This window comes from Mya arenaria, chromosome 14, assembly GCF_026914265.1.
Source record: "Mya arenaria isolate MELC-2E11 chromosome 14, ASM2691426v1".
In the NCBI taxonomy this organism is placed as follows: Eukaryota; Metazoa; Mollusca; class Bivalvia; order Myida; family Myidae; genus Mya; species Mya arenaria.
Window position 1 is genome coordinate 58734301 of NC_069135.1, and position 19467 is coordinate 58753767.

Here is a 19467-nt window from a genome sequence, read left to right on the forward strand (position 1 = left end):
TATGAATTACGATTATTTACGGAGAGTGATTGAAATTAAGGTTTTACCCGCGCTGAAGTGCTTGTGTATTACTTCAATTACTCGGGTTGTAGGTGCAGTTACTTTAGAAAGATAGTGTATAGACACTCAATACCTTTCAACAGAATAAAGAAGAAATATAGCGCAATAATAGTCCATTTTCATTTAAAAAACAAATAAACTTTATATGATTACATTAAATATGATAATAGAAGTTAACACAATTATCATTCTTTATTTAAATGTTTTTAGAAATGTTAAATTTGATTATGTTTAATTATACGCGTGTTTTGTCTTCCCGTTGGTTCGACAAACGGGAGAAGAAAAGTAACTATATTGTGAGTCAGCGTACCGTTCAATGCTAATTGGGAATTTCTGCGTAAGGCGTACCAAACATGTGTCCCGAGCTCCCCATAAAATACACACACAAGGGGTTACAACTTTATTTTTTAAATAGTATTAACAAACACGGCAATGTTATATCTGTAATGATACGCTGTGAATAAAAACTTTATAACAACAGGTACATTCATGTAATCTGATTTTTGCACAAAATATCGGAAAATAAAGATCAATAACACGTTATTAAAATAAATACCTTTAAGTGTATGAATGATCTTTGAGCGAGGTAAACCAAGAGACGTAGAAGGAGATAAGAATATTAAACTTTAAATCTTCAATCAGGAAGTCGCACGTGTCTTTTAAAATATATGTCAAATTATGTCTATTTTCTAGTTGAAAGTTTTTGTGTTCCACACCAGAATAAATCTGTGGAAATAACTGGAATCAAGTAAGTTTGATATTGCTTCTTATCATCGCATATTCTTATTGATAAATCTAAATAATTAATATATTTAACTGTTTTAATCCATAATTCATTTCAGAATTTGATATCTTTATAGTTTCAATTATAATTATTTAGAATGTTAAAACAATCATTCATAAATCAACCACAGAGTTTATTTGAACTGAATGTGATTGTATAAAATATTTTTGGCCAATCCAGCCAATTTTTTTGTCAGTAGATTATCATGTTTTACTCATTTGACTTTAAAGATGGAAAACAGTTTATGTTCTAGGTTAAAACGAAAAGAAAATTAGTCTTTATATTATACAAATAATAAATAATACCTTTGTGGCCTAATTAACAAAGCGCTAAAACATCGCTGATAGTTTTTATCTGTAATTAAGTCATATGCATTGTTTATAGTTTGATTAAGTCAAATAAGTAAAACACGATAATGCATTAACATTTTAAAAATCTTTTTTGCATGAACCTAGATTGTGCGCCTTAATTACGCAGCTGCTGAGGTGAATATATCGCTTAGAATAATTACAGTATTTGGTGATGTTGAAAGTTGCGCCCTATTCTCGAATTGCGGCCCTCACCTCTTAAATCTAAACATATACCTTGAAGAAAGACTGGCCAGATATTTCACAGATACAGAGTTTAACAGACTGACAGACAGACAGACATACAATCAATTAAATGTTTGTGTTCAAGAAGAGAAAAGCTACACATTTAAAACCATTTATAACATGATGAGTTTGCTTTTCAGCGTGTGCGTCTCAAGGCGAAATAACTTGTGTCAGGCAAATACAAAAACTTCATATAGACAGCTTCGTTCATGTAATCGGAATATTGTTCAAAATATCAGGAAGTAAAGATCAATTAAAAGAGAAATAACCAAAGTGTATGAATGATTTTTAAGCGAGGTAAACCAAAACATAGAAGGAGGGAGTTAAAACCATTAATTATTAACCTTTAGATCTTCAATCAGGAAGTCGCTAGTGTCATGAAATATATATCAATTCTTGTCTATTTTCTATTTTAAAGTTTTGTTTTCCACACCTAAATAAAACTGCGGAAATAACTTAAATCAAGTAAGTAAAATTTTGCTTCATATTATTGTAATGATATTATTATTGATAAATCCAAATAGTTAATTCATTTAACTGATTTTATCTCGCTCATTTATTTCAGAATTTGTTATCTTTATATGTAAAATAATTATTTAGAATGTTTAATTCATAAATGATAAAACAACGACAGAGTTAACTGAACTGAATGTGTTTGAATATAATAATTCTGGACTAAAGCATATAAATGTGGGAGGCAACCCTTGAATAGTCCAAGTGGACAAAATTTTACTCCAAAATGTACCATTCAGACTATTAGGCAAAGCATTGCTTGGACAAAGACATCCACACACGTTTTAGTGCCGCAATATTTTTGCTCCTTTTCAAGGGGGCGCATGATGGAAGTTGTGCGGAACTCCGGTGTGCACCCGATGTGCATGATAACTGTTATCCATCCCTTGTCTGCATGTTTCAGTGAGGACAAGTTCGAAGTTTTGCCAAATTCTTAACCCACCATGTAGACCTCTCTTAAGTCAGATCTGCCCTTGATCCGCTAGCAACAGTGAACACAAGTTCGAAATTTTGCCAAATTCTTAACCCACCTTGTATCCCTCTCTTAAGTCAGATCTGCCCTTGATCCGCTAGCAACAGTGAACACAAGTTCGAAATTTTGCCAAATTCTTAACCCACCTTGTATCCCTCTCTTACGTCAGATCTGCCCTTGATCTGCATGCAACAACGAGCACCTTTCAGTTTTGCCCCCTCCCCGCCCATGTTTAAGATCCACCCCTGATCAAAAAGTACATTATTTAGGTTCAATGAAATGAATATTAGCCTTTATTAAACTAACATAGCTATTTATTTTTGAATGTAATGAAATAATATGTATTGTTTTTGTTTAGATTGTTAAAGTCTTTATTACTCAGCTGCTCAAGTGAATATGTCGAAAATAATAATTACGGTATTTGGTCATGTTGAAAGTTGCGCCCTATTCTCGAATTGCGGCTCTTAGCTCTAAAATCTAAAAAGAACCTGATCCTTTTATCTATTATTATGTAGGCAATCTCTGCGTGTTTTAACTCGTCCGTACTTACTACTGTCTTGAGCCTGAGTGTAGGACTCAAAACTCAAGATTGCAAATCTTCGGACGAAGAGCAACAATAGAAAGATTGGCCGGATTTTTCGCAGATACAATGTTAAACTTTTCATGTTTGTGTTAAACAAAATAAAACTTCATTAAAAATCAATTATAACATTAAAGAGTTTGCATTTTAGCGTGTGAGTCTCAAGACGAAACGACTTGTATAAGGCAAATACAACATTGCAACATAAATATTGTAAGTATAGTTTCATTGATTAGTCTAAATACAGAAGATTTGACTGTTTTTTATAATTCATCAAGCAATGTTATTATGATATTTGATTTTTATTAAGCGACACCAAATTATATTTTATTTATAATGAGCGTTTGTCACGTGAAAAGTTGACCTTCGTTTCAAACTGATAAAGGCTAGTATTCAATATCATACTTAGTCAATATTATGTTTAAACTTCGTTCGAAGATTTCATTGTAGATGTTTGTTATTTATATCACGCAATCAGACTAGCTATATCAAACTTAGATCCAAATGAAAACCTCACCGTATATTGTCGAGTCATTGTGTAACGTTACTGAAAGGCGAGTCCTATTATCGCATGTTAGTAACTCATTTTCTGAATTATAAATAGATACTTTTTAGAAAAACTTGTCAAGCTGACCCACCCCTTCTGTTATTTTGATAAGTCAACAGCCATACATCTACTTATACTAGTAAAAATATACTTTTGGTGCTGTTTAACTTGAATTTCATGTTGATTAATATTATACAAGCGTTTTATTTTAAAAACATTTTCACTTAAGCTTAACAGAGAATTCAGTTTATTTTATTGTCTGTTTAAACTGAATAATCCCATGACATGAATCATTCCTGTTGCGTACTTTTTCTATTGAACAAGTCTTAGATTACCGCAGTCTTTTGTTGGACTTAAATAGCTCGTACACTAGACCCTCATCCGTCTGCAAATGTGAGCACATGCTCGAAGTGTCTCAGCCCCTAAGTATTGTTATTTATTTGTATCAATCTTTATGTCTATCAAATATAACTGGATTTGAGTTCAATTCAAACGTGTTGCCCCACCCAAAGTTCTGAGCTCTTACGTAAAATCCGCCACTGATCTTTCTGCAACAGTGAACTCATTTTCAAAGCCTCCCCATCCCATCATGAGTCCAGGACCGCCCTTGATATGCCATGTCATTTCAACCCCTGATCCGCATGCAACAATGATGTCAAGTTTAAAGTCTTTCAACACGATCATGTGCCCCCTTCTTGCATTAGAATAACCCATGATCAGCATTCAACAGGAAGCACATGTTTACAGTTTCTCCACCACAGTGTGCTTCTCCGCCTACGTGGATCTGTCCCTAATCCGCACATTCGTAGTCCTCTCTCACAATATATACACCTCCTACTCCAGAGCAGCATACAACAGTGATCACATGTTCGAAGTTCGCCACAACAATGTGCCCCCCTCCTCCCATATTAAAGGTAATGTTGGAGGTTGCACTCCAGCCCCGATATGTGGTACTCACTATCTGAAATTCGGCTCATAAGCATATATAAGATCTATCCCTGATCCACATGCAACAATGAGCACTTCTAAAATTTCGACCTGCCCCACTATGTGCCTATCTAACGAAACAAAATATCGAACGACTCCCATCATTCGCCCATTTTTAATGTCAGAGCCGCCTCTGATCTGCATACAGGGGTGAACACATGTTTGATGTTCTCCCCAATAAAAGTGACCCCCCCCCCTGTAACGTCATTACCGCCCCTGAGCCGAATGTAAAATTGAGTACATGTTCGAAGTCTTCCCAAGCAAGCATGTGTCCCCTAACGTCATGACAGGCCCTGATCTTAATGCTACAGCGAGCACTGCTTTGAAGTCCTCACACTTAATGTGAATCCCCATAACATTGGAGCTGCCCCTGATCCGCATGCAATAGTTCGAAATCTCCAAAACCCTTCAGGTGCCTGCCTATTATGCCATTGCCAATCATAATTTGTACAAAAAGTATACAAAAGTGTTTTCCCAAAAATAGAAGTTCAGTATTTTTTTAAACAAACAGTGAGTTCTCTCTCCAATATTCTAAACCAAATAGGTTTCCACTTTCTATTTTGAAGTGTTTTTATTGTATTATAGGCTTCAAACAGGCCTAAATCTGTGGGAGAACCGGCATCTCGAAGAAACAGACTACTTCGTAGAATTGTAAGATTATTCGTATAAATAAATCTAAATAGCTAGTCGCTGTCACTAGTTTTCAACTCGTACTCTACTCTAGATTTTGATATCTTTAGCAAGGAGCAAACACCTCGTTTAGAGACAAAATGTTTTGCTTCTTAGGGTAGGGGGAGTATGTTGAAAGTAGCGCCCCACCACGTTGTACCTCATATGTGCCGCCAATATGCGTCCATCAATAATTGTAAGCCATCTCTGATTGGCATTAAACTGTGAACAAATATTAAAACTTTCAACACCCATCCACCTCGAACTCCCTCTTAGGTCAGATAAATCCCTGATTTGCAACAACAGTAAGCATATGTTCGAAGTTTACCCCTTTCCAATGTCAATCCTTCTAACGCCAGATCCACCCCTGGTCCGAATGCAATAGTGATCGAAACGTGTCTATACTTTAATGACAGAAATTTATACTAATGATACTGAGGTCAAGATATCGCTTAAGGTAACTTTGGTGTTTGATCATGCGAAGTTGCGTCAAATCAGCATGCCACCGTGATGACATGATCGAAGTTTAGCCCACAACCATGCCCCCCTCTCTATAATAAGATCAATCCCTGATCCGCATTCGACAGGGAGGACATTTGCGAAGTTTCTCTCCTCTACCAAATATTTAACCTTATGATCCCGTCATGACCTTCCATGATGCACAAATCTCTAACGTTTAATTCGACCCTGACCTTCATGCAACAGTGATTACAAGTGTCTCCCTACCCCATCATGTACCATACTCTTATATCAGATCGCCCCTGACTAACATGCAACAATAAATACATATCATCCCCACCACACCATGTGCCATTCTCTAACGTCAGAACCGCCTCTGATATGGATGCAACAGTGAACACATGTTCAAATTCTACCCCTAAAATAAGTCCCCTCTAGCTTAATTGGAGGAAGCGCCACATCCCGATGTGCCTCCTGCGTGCCTCCTTCACTAACGTTAATCCATCCCTGAGGCACATGTAACAGTGAGCATATGTTGCAACTTTCGCGACACCCTCAACCCTTCTAACATCAGATCCGCCCTCTAAATGCATGCAAAAGTAAGCACATGATCGAAGTTTCAATCAGCCCATCCCATTCACCATGTGTCACCTCGTACGTCAGAGCCCCTCCCCTGATAAACATGCAAAATGTGCGCTTGTGTACATATATTCTTCACCACCATTTTCCGCAACTTAAGTAAGAACTTTCTCTGATTTGCATGTAAAGTAAGCACAACTTTTCAAACGTTCACACTTACCTCCACAACAACCTTGATATACCTTTAACGTTACATCCGCCGCTGATCAGCATGCAAAATGTTCGAAGATTCTCTTACCCAATTATGTGCTCATCTTCAACGTTAGATCCGTCCTGCATAAAACAGTCATTTAAGGTTTCTTCAGTTACATAACTGATTAAGAATGAAATATGGTGTATTACAAGTGATTACAGCAAATCGTTGTATGCTGTAAAAACTGCTATTTATGGAAGAAAAGAATAACAGTTATCTAAAAAAATGTAGGTAAGAATGCAATATATAAGTGATAAAACATTATCATTAAAAAAGGAATACGTCTAACCACTTGTAATTATTTTGTAATATAGGGTCCACACAAGACTAAATCTGTCAGAATGACTTAAAATTGTTGGTTAAGCATATGCCATAATACTCCATATCATTGTCAGTATATTCTAATCGTCCCAGGACAAAACATATGTTATTTTTTCATTTGCCATGTTTGAAATTTTGACAATCAGGAATCGAAAGTAAATTTAAAGTTATTTGAGTACAGAGGTGGGAGCATTAATGTGCCAAAGAGGGTGCGCAATATTAGGCTAGCAGGTTGGTATGTGACAGTCCCTCCCAATTATATTCTTTTATTTATTAATGTGGTCCGCAGTAAATAAATAATTGATGGTAAAGGTGTGACTATTTGTTTCGGATGATTAGGTTTTAGCCCGCCCCACTCCCCCAAACATTGACATTGATCTATTTCATGTAAGATCCCTGCTTACAAACGAACCTCACGGTACATTGTCGTTGTGTGTTATGAAGTAATAATAATTGTCTACTTGAATTAGTAACACTCATGTTATTGCTATAAATGTTGAAGGCATTTAGAAAGATGGATGCTGTCCCAGAAAGGAAGGCTTCCAGGGCAACAGCCTCGGTCCCTGATACCACATACTGCCAGCCATGTGCAGAAAACAGTAAACAAATACTTCCCGAAGCCTTCTGTCCTGACTGCAAGGAGTTTCTGTGTTCCACCTGTGCCCGTGTACACAGAAACATGGAGCTGACCAAGAGCCACGTCCTCCAAGACATGAGCAGTATGCCATCCTCATTCCGTGGTGCAGAGAGTTGGGAGGAGAATTTTAAAGAAAAATGTCAGCGCCATGCTAAAGAGTTCATAAAATACTTCTGTCCGAACCATAACGAACTCCTGTGTGGAGACTGCGTAGTTGAGAAAATGCATCGCTCCTGTCATATTGACAAGATTTCGCAAGTGGCGAAACGATACAAGGAAGGCGCGGAATACAACAGTCTGAAGACAGGACTTAACCAGATGGTCAGAGACATTGGCGAGCTATTTAACAAAATAACGGCGAGCACGAAATCAGTTGATGAAGACGGTCTTACCAATATCAACGAGCTTCGCGAGTTCAGAAATGAAATTAACCAATACTTTGATAAGAGGGAAAGCGAACTTCTGGCAGAAATTGAAGAGAAGAAAAGGAAATCCAAGTCGCTTCTAGATGAACAGAAGTCGAAATGCCAAGACATGAAAACTGCATGTGATAACTTTATATCCAACCTTCAAACCCAAGAGTCCAACAACATCCAGCTGTTCATATCAGGAAGAAAGGCCTTGAAAGAGCTGACCAGTCTCCAAACAACACTGAATGACGTCTGCAACAAGAGCAGAGTTCCCCGGTACCAATTTCGCAGGGATCCATCTACTGAACAGTTGTTGGCCTCCATCACAGCGATAGGTAGATTGGAAAAGACGGATTCAGCTTCAACCAGTGAGCAGCAGAACCGGCAACAGGAACTAAAGCAGCAGCAACAACAACAAGCAACACAGGCATACTCGACACCCCTGAAAGGTATTTATACAACCACTGATGTAAACATTATTTTCTTAGGAAATGCAAACTCACTATGAAACGATAAATTGGTGAATAGCGCAGGTTTTAGAGTCCTAGGTATGAATTATTACACATATGAACGACAGACTGTGCTCTTCCCACTGGTAAAGCACGATTAGGTAAATATTTGTTATTTCTCTACAGCGTGTGTGTGTTTTTCTCCTTTTGAGCCGCTTTATTAAACATAAAATATAAGTTATGCACTATACAAATTAATCTCATGGTTGCATAAAAAACAGTTGAATAATATATATTTCAAATGCAGATAACGATGACCAATCTCAGTTGCGTAGACATTTAGTGGTCATATAGGTTTTCTAGAATTATAAAATAGGCTAATGTTAATGGAAATATTTTTTTACAAGGAATATTACTTTTTGATTTCCTACCTTTAAATATTTTAAACCCCTTATTTTCCATTTTACGCATGCACGGGTAACCATGACGGTGTTGTACGAATTCACTATGCACGGATAATTGCGATAGCATCTGGACTTAAAAACCATGCAAGGAATATCACGAGGCCATCGGCACTTACTTACCGTGCACAGATAATCGCGATGGCATCTGCACTTACTTACCGTGCTCGGATAATCGCGATGGCATCTGCACTTACTTACCGTGCACAGATAATCGCGATGGCATCTGCACTTACTTACCGTGCTCGGATAATCGCGATGGCATCTGCACTTACTTACCGTGCACGCATAATCGCGATGGCATCTGCACTTACTTACCGTGCACGGATAATCGCGGTGGCATCTGCACTTACTTACCGTGCACGGATAATCGCGATGGCATCTGCACATACTTACCGTGTACGGATAATCGCGATGTCATTTGCACTAACTTACTGTGCATGGATAATCGCGGTGGCATCAGCACTTACTTACCGTGCATGGATAATCGCGGTGGCATCAGCACATACTTAACGTGCATGGATAATCGCGGTGTCATCTGAACTTACTTACCGTGCACGGATAATCGCGGTGGCATCTGCACTTACTTACCGTGCACGGATAATCGCGATGGCATCTACATTTACTTACCGTGCACGGATAACCACGATGGCATCTGCACTTACTTACCGTGCACGGATAATCGCGATGGCATCTGCACTTACTTACCGTGCACAGATAATCGCGATGTCATCTGCACTTACTTACCGTGCATGGATAATCGCGGTTGTATCTGCTCTTACTTATTATGCACGGATAATCGTGATGGCTTCTGCACATACTTACCGTGCACGGCTAATAGCGATGACATCTGCACTTACTTACCGTGCAAATATAATAGCGATGGCATCAGCACTAACTAACCGTGCACGGATAACCGCGATGCCATCTGCACTAACTAAACTTGAACGGAAAATCATGATGGCATCTGCACTAATTAACCTTGCACGGAAAATCGCGATGGCATCGCACTTACTAACCGTGCACTGTTAATCGTTATGTCAACTGCACTTACTAACCGTGCACGGATAATCGAGATGTCATCTGGACTTTACTATTAATGCACGATAATCGTGATGGCCTTCGTACTTAACTAACCGCACACGGATAATCGCGATGTCCTTCGGACTTCACTAACCGTGCACGGATAACAGTGTTGTCTTTAGACTTCACTATTCATGCAAGGATAATTGTCATGGACTCCAGACTTCACTAACCGGGTAAAGATTCTCATGACGCCCATCGAACTTCCCTAACCATGCATGTATGATCGTCATGGCCTCCAGACTGATAATACCGTACATTGAAAATCGTGCTGTCCTTCAGACTTCATTATGCATGCACAGAAAAACGTGATTGTCTTCGGACTTCACTAACCGTGTTTAGATTATCGTGATGTCCTTCAAACTTCACCAGCCGTGCACGGATAAACGTGATGGCCTCCGGACCTAACTAAACGTGCACGGGTAATCGAGCTGTCCTTCAATCTCCACTAACCGTGCGAGTATAATCACAATGTCAAATTTAATCGAACCTAGTACGGATAGTTGTGATGTCCTTCGATTTTCACATACCGTGCATGGATTATCGCGCGGTTCTTCACTCTTCAATCGGTCAGATTTACTCTTAATTTACTGAGCGACAATATTGCGCCCGTCCATCTCCGTGTTAGAATAGGCACATTGCTCTCACAATTAATAATTGTTGTTGCATAACAACCTATTGTGCAATGTTACTATTTTGCTTGGGTTGTAGTGTACAAATATCATTAAACTAAACACTAAGAAAGTTAGCATTACGTTTGTTTTTATGAACAATTATGTCTTAAAATAAACAAAAACTACAGAATACTGTAGCTTAAAACAACAATTCGTTTAGATTATTATAATAAAACGATCCAGCGCGAAATATCCCGCATATACCTTTATTTTAGCTAGTGCGCAATCGCAAACATTTCAACATGTCCTTTAATACACTAATGAATATTTATGGAAATTTAGGGTGTGTTTTCGTTCCTGAATCGCAATGCCAATATTGTAATCTACTGAATGGATTTTGGGTCGTCAAAGCTGTTCTCAATGATTGAATGAGAATCTGTCGGAACGATTTTAAATATAACTTTTCTCACTCTCATTTTTGCATTTATGATTCTGTAGAATACTTTATAAAGCAATGCAGTCCATGTGTCATATTAATTACAACAACATTAATATCGATAATAATTAGTATAGTTATCATTATTACTATATGTATAATTACTATAATTATTATTGATGTGGTTGTTTTTGTTGTTGTTGTTGTTGTTGTCGTTACTTTTATTATTATTCTTACTTTTTCAATTGTGTTATTATTATTATTATTATTATTATTATTATTATTATTATTATTTTTATTATTATTATTATTATTATTATTATTATTATTATTATTATTATTATTATTATTAATATCATATTATTATTAGTATTATTATTAGTAGTAGTAGTAGTAGTAGTAGTAGTAGTAGTAGTAGTAGTAGTAGTAGTAGTAGTAGTAGTAGTAGTAGTAGTAGTAGTATGGTCAAAGCATTATGGCTGAGCCAAACAAGACTGTTTGATTTTTGTTACAATGCTTGCTTTCAGTCCCCTTGCTTGGCAGTGCAGACCTAAGTCTGGCCAAGTTCAGCAGGCAGCCTGATATCCAAATGAAGACAACGGCTGATACCAGCAACTGCAGCCTGACCAATGTGACTCTCCTGCCAGGGGGCATGTTGCTACTTGCAGATAGCGACAATAATTCAGTGAAGCTTTTGGACACTGAAACCAGCACGGTAGTGTCGAAGGTGAAACTGCCAGGTGATCCGTGTGACCTGTGTCTACTACCTGGGGACAGGGCAGCCGTCACTCTGCCTTGTGAGTTGAAGATACAGTTCCTGTCCACTAAATGTAATGTCTCACTACAGGATATTGTTGAAGTAGGTGAAGAGTGTTATGGAATAGATTTCTATGATGACAACTTGATAGTGTCTTTCTCCTACCCAGGTAAGGTTGTGATGATGGACATGAAGGGAAAGGTGAATAAGAGTGTGGACAAAGACAGCAGTGGAAAACCGTTGTTTAGGTTCCCTTATTATCTGACAGTGACCAGAGAGAGCCACAGACCGTCCGTATATATGTCAGACACGGGCACCAGCATCATCACCATGCTAAGCACTTCTCTCCAGGTCCTCAAGATTTTCAAGGCCGCTGCACTGATTAACCCACGTGGTCTGACAGCCGTGGGTGACACGCAGTTGCTCGTGTGTGGGTTTGGCAGTAACAACATCGTGTTACTGGACACGTCCACAGGCAAGATGACCCAACTGCTGGGTAAAGAAGAGGGGATAGTGAGTCCATACAGTGCGGCTTACTACTCACTGAACAAGTGGATGTTTGATACCTGCAACGAAAACGACTTTGTGAAAGTGTTCAAAGTTAAATAAAAAGCACGGTCATTTGGTTGTTAATCACATGAACACTGTTTTTTTTATCTTATGGAAATAATGAGCTTGATAACTTTGTGTCTGTGATGTTTTTTTAAGAATGTAACAGAACATGTGGACAGGAGCACATGATTTGAAAACAGTTAATCAAGGACAGGAGGTGTTAATGGAGATGTTATAGAACATGTGACCAGGAGCATATGAACTAAAACATAAAACAGAAGTTCGACATTATTTGTTTGCCTAAAAGAGTGTAATGTTTGAAAAAGTCAAATACTATTATAATAATAGGATGCTAATAACTATCAAGAATGCATATAACTATCAAGAATGCATATTCTTAGTTTAACAACATTAAAAATATGCAAACGTGCGGACGACAAAGCTAAATAAATCTATCCCTTTTCAAGAGACACAAATACAGTCTGAACGTGAAAAGCGTTGACATACAAGTAATATAACAATCTCCAAACATGCGACTTTGCAAAGAAAAAACTATGATTTAATAAATGTTAAAACACAAGAACCATTGCTAAACCAAGTCCCTAACAGAGGTGGCTTCAGTTTTGCTACAATATTGAATACGAAGGCCGCTTTTTATATTATTATATTTATTAATCAGAAGATTTACTCAGTCTAGATTTTTTTCGTGTTTTCTTTTTTTTTGCTTTTTAAGTTTAAGCACTATTATTTTTTGATATTTTACAGCTGCACTCACACAGATTGATGGATTATAATTTTATTATTTTAGTCTCAGAATCGGCTGATTTTTGGTATCAATGCCATTAATTTAGTCCTATGTGATATCTCGCAAAGGAACATATTTCAATTGTTTGGAAAAATGCCGACAAGCTTATTTTTCTTTAAGCGTTCTTAAAACTTTCCGGAATAACATATCAATTTTCGAACGTTAACATGAAAAGTTGCGATCCGTTCTTTGACAACAGTCTTACATCACTGATTTTCAGACATTTACGCAAAAACGGACTCATTCAAAAAAAATGTAAACATGGTCTATATGTGAGAGTACAGCTTTAATACTAACTAGATATGAAAAAGATATTATAAAATTGGTGACTTTCATAAACTGTCGACATGAAAATACATTTTATTTACATATGATGCTTTTGTTATTTTTTTGTTGCTTCCACATTTAAAATGTTTCATGTATTTAACATGTATTTATATATTCAGAATATATAGCTGAAGTAATTAGGTGTCTATTGGTAATTATTATATTTCTTATTTTCATAATAATTACGTATTGATCCATTATCTATGCTTAATGTTTCTAATATTGATTATCATTTTGTACATATAAATAACTATTTAGTAAAACTCATCCTTGTTTATATGTCATCATACCTGCTCTCCATAACATTTTGTTTTCTATTATGTATGTATGATACGTTTTGTTAATTACATAATATTTTATGGATAACGTCAATACAAATTTGAATATTATATAGCCTATCTAAAATGTATATATTTAATCTCGTGTTGATGGTTGGGTAACTATGTGGTAAAGTCCAATAAACTATACGCTTATTCAATTTCGTGACTTTTAACTTAGGAAAAACATGCAACTTAATAAATGACTAGACGATGCAGATTGCTATTAAATATTTATGCTATATATAACAAAGAAAATCAAAGGACTACATATATTATCAACAATACATATATAATGGACAGATTGATAAACTGAACAAAACTTTGTCGATCACAATAGCGCTCAGATGAACAAACCCATATAAATTATCATCTAAATTACATATATTAGAGAAAAAAACAATGTTTAAAAAAATTGAAACTTTTGAAATATCTTCATATTTTATCAAAATAATAAGAAGTCATCTTTATCATCACTTTCTTCCTCAGAATCGGAGAAAACGTTCAGGTTAATCAAGAGACTAGCAATATCATCTTCCAGCAAATTTTGAAGCCGCTCTTGAAAGAAGTCCTAAAAGGTCACGCGCTCCTCGTAATCCAAACTGCCGTCGGCATTGCGTCTTTGCCGTCACCGACGAGGATTCGGCTCAGCTTTAGTTCCGTCTGGATTCATATGAAAGTAGAAACATTTTTCGTTAAATGGACACTCTCCCCGCCCCTGGTCAAAGTATTTGCATGGCTTTTTCCTGCAAAAAGAAACTAAAAAACTTAACGTAATGACCCCAAAACAAAAAAGGGTCATCTACTGGTAGTGTCCAACATCCATGTCCGGTTTGAGGAGAACCGTCATGCAGGCATTGTTAAGTTAGCATTCCCGTTCAAGGTCATGATAAACTTGACCTTTCACCAAATGTCCCAAAAATTAATAGGGTCCATTTTCTGGTCACACCCAACATCCATGTCAAGTTTCAGGACCATAGGTCTTTACATTGTCTAGCTATCATGCGGGTGAGCTTTTTGCATTTAAGGCCATTGTGACCTTCATTTTGACCTGATGACCTCAAAATCAATAGGGGTCATCTACTGGTTACCCCCACAACCTTCATGTCAAGTTTGATAGTAAAGTGTGCACGCATTGTTTACATGGAAAAGCTTTTCACAATAAACATCGGTGTGGCATTGACCTTTGACCTGATGATCTCAAATTCTAAATGGGTCATAACCTGTACATGGCCAAACCTGCATGTCAATTTTGAGGTCCATGGGCTCTCGCATTGTCAAATTATCACACCAACAAGCTTTTTGTATGTAATGCCACTTGGCCAGTGCACTGATAACCTCAAAATCAATATCAGTCATGTACTGGTCAGACTCAACCTCCATATCAAATTTGAGGACACTAAGTCGATACATATTTGTCATCTCTCGGACAAGCGTATTTCTCTCAATGTCACAGTGACCATAACCTTTGAGCAAATGCGTCAAAATCAAAAGGTTTTATATACTTGCCACGAAAGACCTCTTATTTAAGTTTCTGGACCTATTACTCCGGCAATCTTTTTGCATACAATGTTATACTGACCTTGACCTTTGAGTCGATGTCCTGAATATCAATAGGATTCATCGACTTATTACACCCAACCTCTAAAACAAAAGTGAAGGACAAAAGTACGTGCAGGCATTGTTGAGTTATCACTCGGACAAACATAAGTTTACTGACCAACTGACATGTACAAAATTTATGCGAAAAGCTACAGAAACAAGCTCAGTAGCAAAACTTTTTAACATAAACCCGGTTTAATGGCACTGGGTAAACGCCAAAGACATAGAACATAAAATCACAAACAAGAAACATGGAAGAACAGCACAAAACTTCACAAAAAGCACAGTGCATACATACTATATGTAAAAAACTAGATATGTTTATCAAGGATTGTAAGGTACCGCCTTGGAATACATTAAAATGTAAATTTACTTGGGGTTTAATCCCATATTCACCCTCTTTTTGAAGGGGTATAAATCTCCCCTTACTAAGTACTTTCTCAACATCATTCCTCTTAACTTTCAAGATTCTTGGTGGGAAAGGTTTGGAGTTGACTGTTGTGAATGTTACAAAATGGCATAATACTTTCAGACAGAATCATGGACAGACCAACTGATGCACACGGACGGACAATGGCAAATCAATAATTGGGGGCATAATAAAATCAAAGTCTTACCCAAGAGCCTGTTTGTATCCTTGGATCAGTTTGATTTTATCTTCCTTCTTATCGACCCAGTACGCACTCGGTGTGACAAAATCTGACTGAACACGACATTCTGGACATGATCTGTGAGTAACAAGGGCATTTCATTTATAAATCCTTGACTTTGCGTTTGAAAATGCAATCAGATCAAAGACATAGTCCTATTATTTTTTAAAAGCTTAAAAAAAATGAGTTGTCTTACTATCAAAGTGTTTTGATGTCCTCCATTTTCGAATACACGCGAGACAGAAGCAGCGGGAGCATTCGAAGAGAATACCAAATCTCTGCTCGGCCGTTGGCTGTTTTCCCAACACTGTGTCCATACAGACCCCACGCTGCTTGTCTTTACTGCGCGCAATTGTGAATGATAGCTCCATGTCTCTCTCATGATGCTGTTATTATTCATGGCAAAAGAGAAAAATTAAAGCTTAGGAGGTAGAGTTTGGAAATCGGTCAAACGTCTTAATCAATCATTGCAAAACAATGGTCAAACCATCCGTTCATTTTTTTTTATAATGAGGTCGAAAATCGGAGTAAAAATCATTGGAGATAATCCGTCAAACCACCTAATTAAATTTCGATAATTAAATCGAAATAAAAAAGATATTAAAATAGTTAAACTTTAAAGAAAAACATGCTTTGAAATGTTAACTAGTGTTCTTTATTTATGTTCTCATACTTGTCTATGCTCTAAGTTTTGTTTCTCGTCTCCTGGCAGCAAAACAGCAAGCCCTGAAAGGTTCCACGCGTCGCCATGACGATATTCACACTCATCACCATACGGGCATTCGCGACTAGCGGAAAACAGGCACAGCAATTGACCGGAACTTACTACCGGAACTTCATCAAAACTAAGGGAGGGCTCGGTATTTTCAAGATTGTTTGCTGCAACGTGAGCATAAGAGTTTAGAACTGAAAAATAGAACATTAGTGAAAATAATTATAACTTTTGACCTTATGTGGCCATTGAGCAAGATGTTTTAACCTTTAAATTCAAGAAATCATGCATTTTAACACTTGAAATTCAAGAGTATCATGCATTTCACACTTTAATTTCAAGATATCATGCATTTTTAGACTTGAAGTTCAAGAGTATCATGCATTTTAAAACCTGAAATTAAAGAGTATCATGCATTGTTACACTTGAATTTCAAGATTTCATACATTTTTACACTTGAAGCTAAAGAGTATCATGCATTTTTACACTTTAAATTCAAGAGTAACATGAATTTTTTCACTTGAAATTCTAGATATTTTGTATTTTTCACTTAAAATTCAAACCATTATGCATTCTTCAACTTAAAGTTCAAGAAACCATGCATTAATGCATTAAGAATACATGAGCATCATGCATTTTGACTCTCGAAGTTAAGATATTATGCATTTTGACACTTGCAATTCAAGAAATCATGCATTTTGACACTGGAAATTCAAGGATATTATGCATTTTGACACTTGACATTCTACAGTATGTTGCATTTTGACACTTGAATTTCAAGATATCATGCATTTTAACACTTGAAATTTAAGAGACCATGCATTCTTCTTGGTATATTTGTGTATTTCTTTTATGAATAAGTTTCTTAATTTCTTTTGAAAAAGACAATGCTCTTTTGCAACCAACAACGGAGTTGAAACTATTACTTATCGATACAGACATGCTAGAGAAATTTAAAAGGTTAAGGCATTAACAGTGTGTTCATGTTCATACAAAGGACAGGCCATTCTCAACTAGTTGGGAGTACCAGTTTGTGTCTAGATTTTGACATGTTATGTAGAACCAAATGTTGCACTTGTCACATTCAACAGCATGATCTGAGTCCAAGACCTCGTTTCCAAAGGATCCACATGGGAAGTCTGGACCTGGGTTTATTTGTATGGGGGGGGGGGATATTATGCATATTGGTTCATATGGAGTTATTATATCTCATTCTGTGATGGTCCTGTGATGACGTACTAAAATAACCAGCAGCCAGTTGTATAAAACTGCTTTATTCTTTTGTTTGGATAAAATTTGGCCAAGAATTATTTTGACTGGACAATATTTATCTAATTTGGACAAAGTTTTGCCAAAAAGTATCTTGATTGGACAATACTTATCTAATTATTGTTGACCAATACAATTTCTAAATAAAAATCAAAACGAAAGCTTACTAGAAGAACACTGAAACGGCTGGCCAGGAACAAAATTTGAAGCCTTTACCCAACTTTCAAGGGGCTTTGGAGTGGTAGCTATGCTGGGCTTCTTATTTAAGGCCTTCTCGAGGGAGACCATTTCACTTGTGACAGGTTCCGAACTGGAAACAGGGGGTGGCGCGTGGGATTTCTGAAGCACGGGTTTCAAATGTATGCTTTTCTTTTGACTTTCTGGTTGGAGGTTGGACCTTGGTTTTATGTGATCATATCTGAAAATGATTCTTGCAAGAACTAGAGCATATATTCATGTAATTTTGTTGCATTAATTGTATGTAATCTTCTACATGTATAATACTATAAAGCTTGCAAGATTTTTTAAAAAGCTACAAAATAAAACACACAAAATTCAATAATAATTTCACTCGGCAAAACAAAAACACACATTACCCTGAAACAATGAACACACCTGCATCTATCCCCAAACGTACAGGACCCACTATTATAGTACTTGCAAACTTTGTCTACCGGATTGTGACGATCATGAGAGTAATTGTAATTGTCTCCTTTCCTGCAGGCCCCATGAACATACTATTATTTGTAGTACCTGAAGTAGAATTGCCCTTAACCAGATGAAAAACCCCAAATCCTGACATTTTACTTTTCCTTCTGAATTATTGAATATGTTTTCGAAATTCATTAATAAAGCACGCATATGTCGGTGCAAGAGGGCACTGACTATTATTTGCAAGAGGGCACTGACTAATTGCAAGAGGGCGCTGACAATGTGCAGGGGGGTGCTGACAATGTGCGATGTGCAAGAGTGCAATTACTATGCTAAGAGGGTACTGGCAATGTGCAAGGGGGCGCTGACAAAGTGCAAGAGGGCAATGACAATGTGTAAGAGGACACTGATAATGTACAAGAGGGCACCGACAATGTATTATAAAGTACTAACAATGTGCAAGAGAGCACTTACAATGTGCAAGATGGCACAAACAATGTGCAAGATGGCACAAACAATGTGCAAGAGGGCACTGGCAATGTGCAACTGAGCATTGACAATATGCAAGAGGGCACTGATAATTTGAAAGAGGGCACTGACAATGAGCAAGAGCACAATGGCCATTTGGAAGAGGGCACTGACACTGTTCCAGATTGCACTGACAATGTGCAAGAAGGCACAGACAATATGAGAGAGATAACTGACAGTATTCAAGAGTTCACTGACAATTTGCAAGAGGGCACTGAAAATGCACAGGATGGAAATGCCAATGTACAAGAGGACACTAACAGTGTTCAAATGACCCTTGGGCATTGACAATGTTCAAACGAGCCTTGACAATGTAAAACGATGGCACTAATAATGTGCACGAGGGCACTGGCAATGTGCAAGTGAGCATTGACAATGTTCAAGAAGGCA

General features: G+C 37.1%; 1 protein-coding gene and 1 pseudogene across 1 annotated transcript; one reads left to right on the forward strand and one right to left on the reverse strand.

Moving 5' to 3' along the window:
• The first annotated feature begins 804 nt into the window (after positions 1 to 804).
• LOC128215835 (transcription intermediary factor 1-alpha-like) lies at positions 805 to 13475 on the forward strand. The gene is made up of 5 exons (XM_052922447.1): positions 805 to 808; positions 3154 to 3215; positions 5122 to 5187; positions 7320 to 8313; positions 11435 to 13475. The coding sequence occupies exons 4-5, from the start codon at positions 7332 to 7334 to the stop codon at positions 12271 to 12273; spliced, it is 1821 nt and encodes a 606-aa protein (XP_052778407.1). The 5' UTR covers positions 805 to 808; positions 3154 to 3215; positions 5122 to 5187; positions 7320 to 7331; the 3' UTR covers positions 12274 to 13475.
• Positions 13476 to 14110: 635 nt separating this feature from the next.
• LOC128216309 (probable E3 ubiquitin-protein ligase makorin-1) lies at positions 14111 to 19173 on the reverse strand (annotated as a pseudogene).
• Positions 19174 to 19467: the final 294 nt, after the last annotated feature.

Bases quoted from the DNA above. Each gene is read 5' to 3' on its own strand.
- LOC128215835 (XM_052922447.1), top strand. From the start codon at position 7,332: ATGGATGCTGTCCCAGAAAGGAAGGCTTCCAGGGCAACAGCCTCGGTC. The intron at 8,314-11,434 runs GTATTTATACAA...GCTTGCTTTCAG, and splicing joins ATACTCGACACCCCTGAAAG to TCCCCTTGCTTGGCAGTGCA.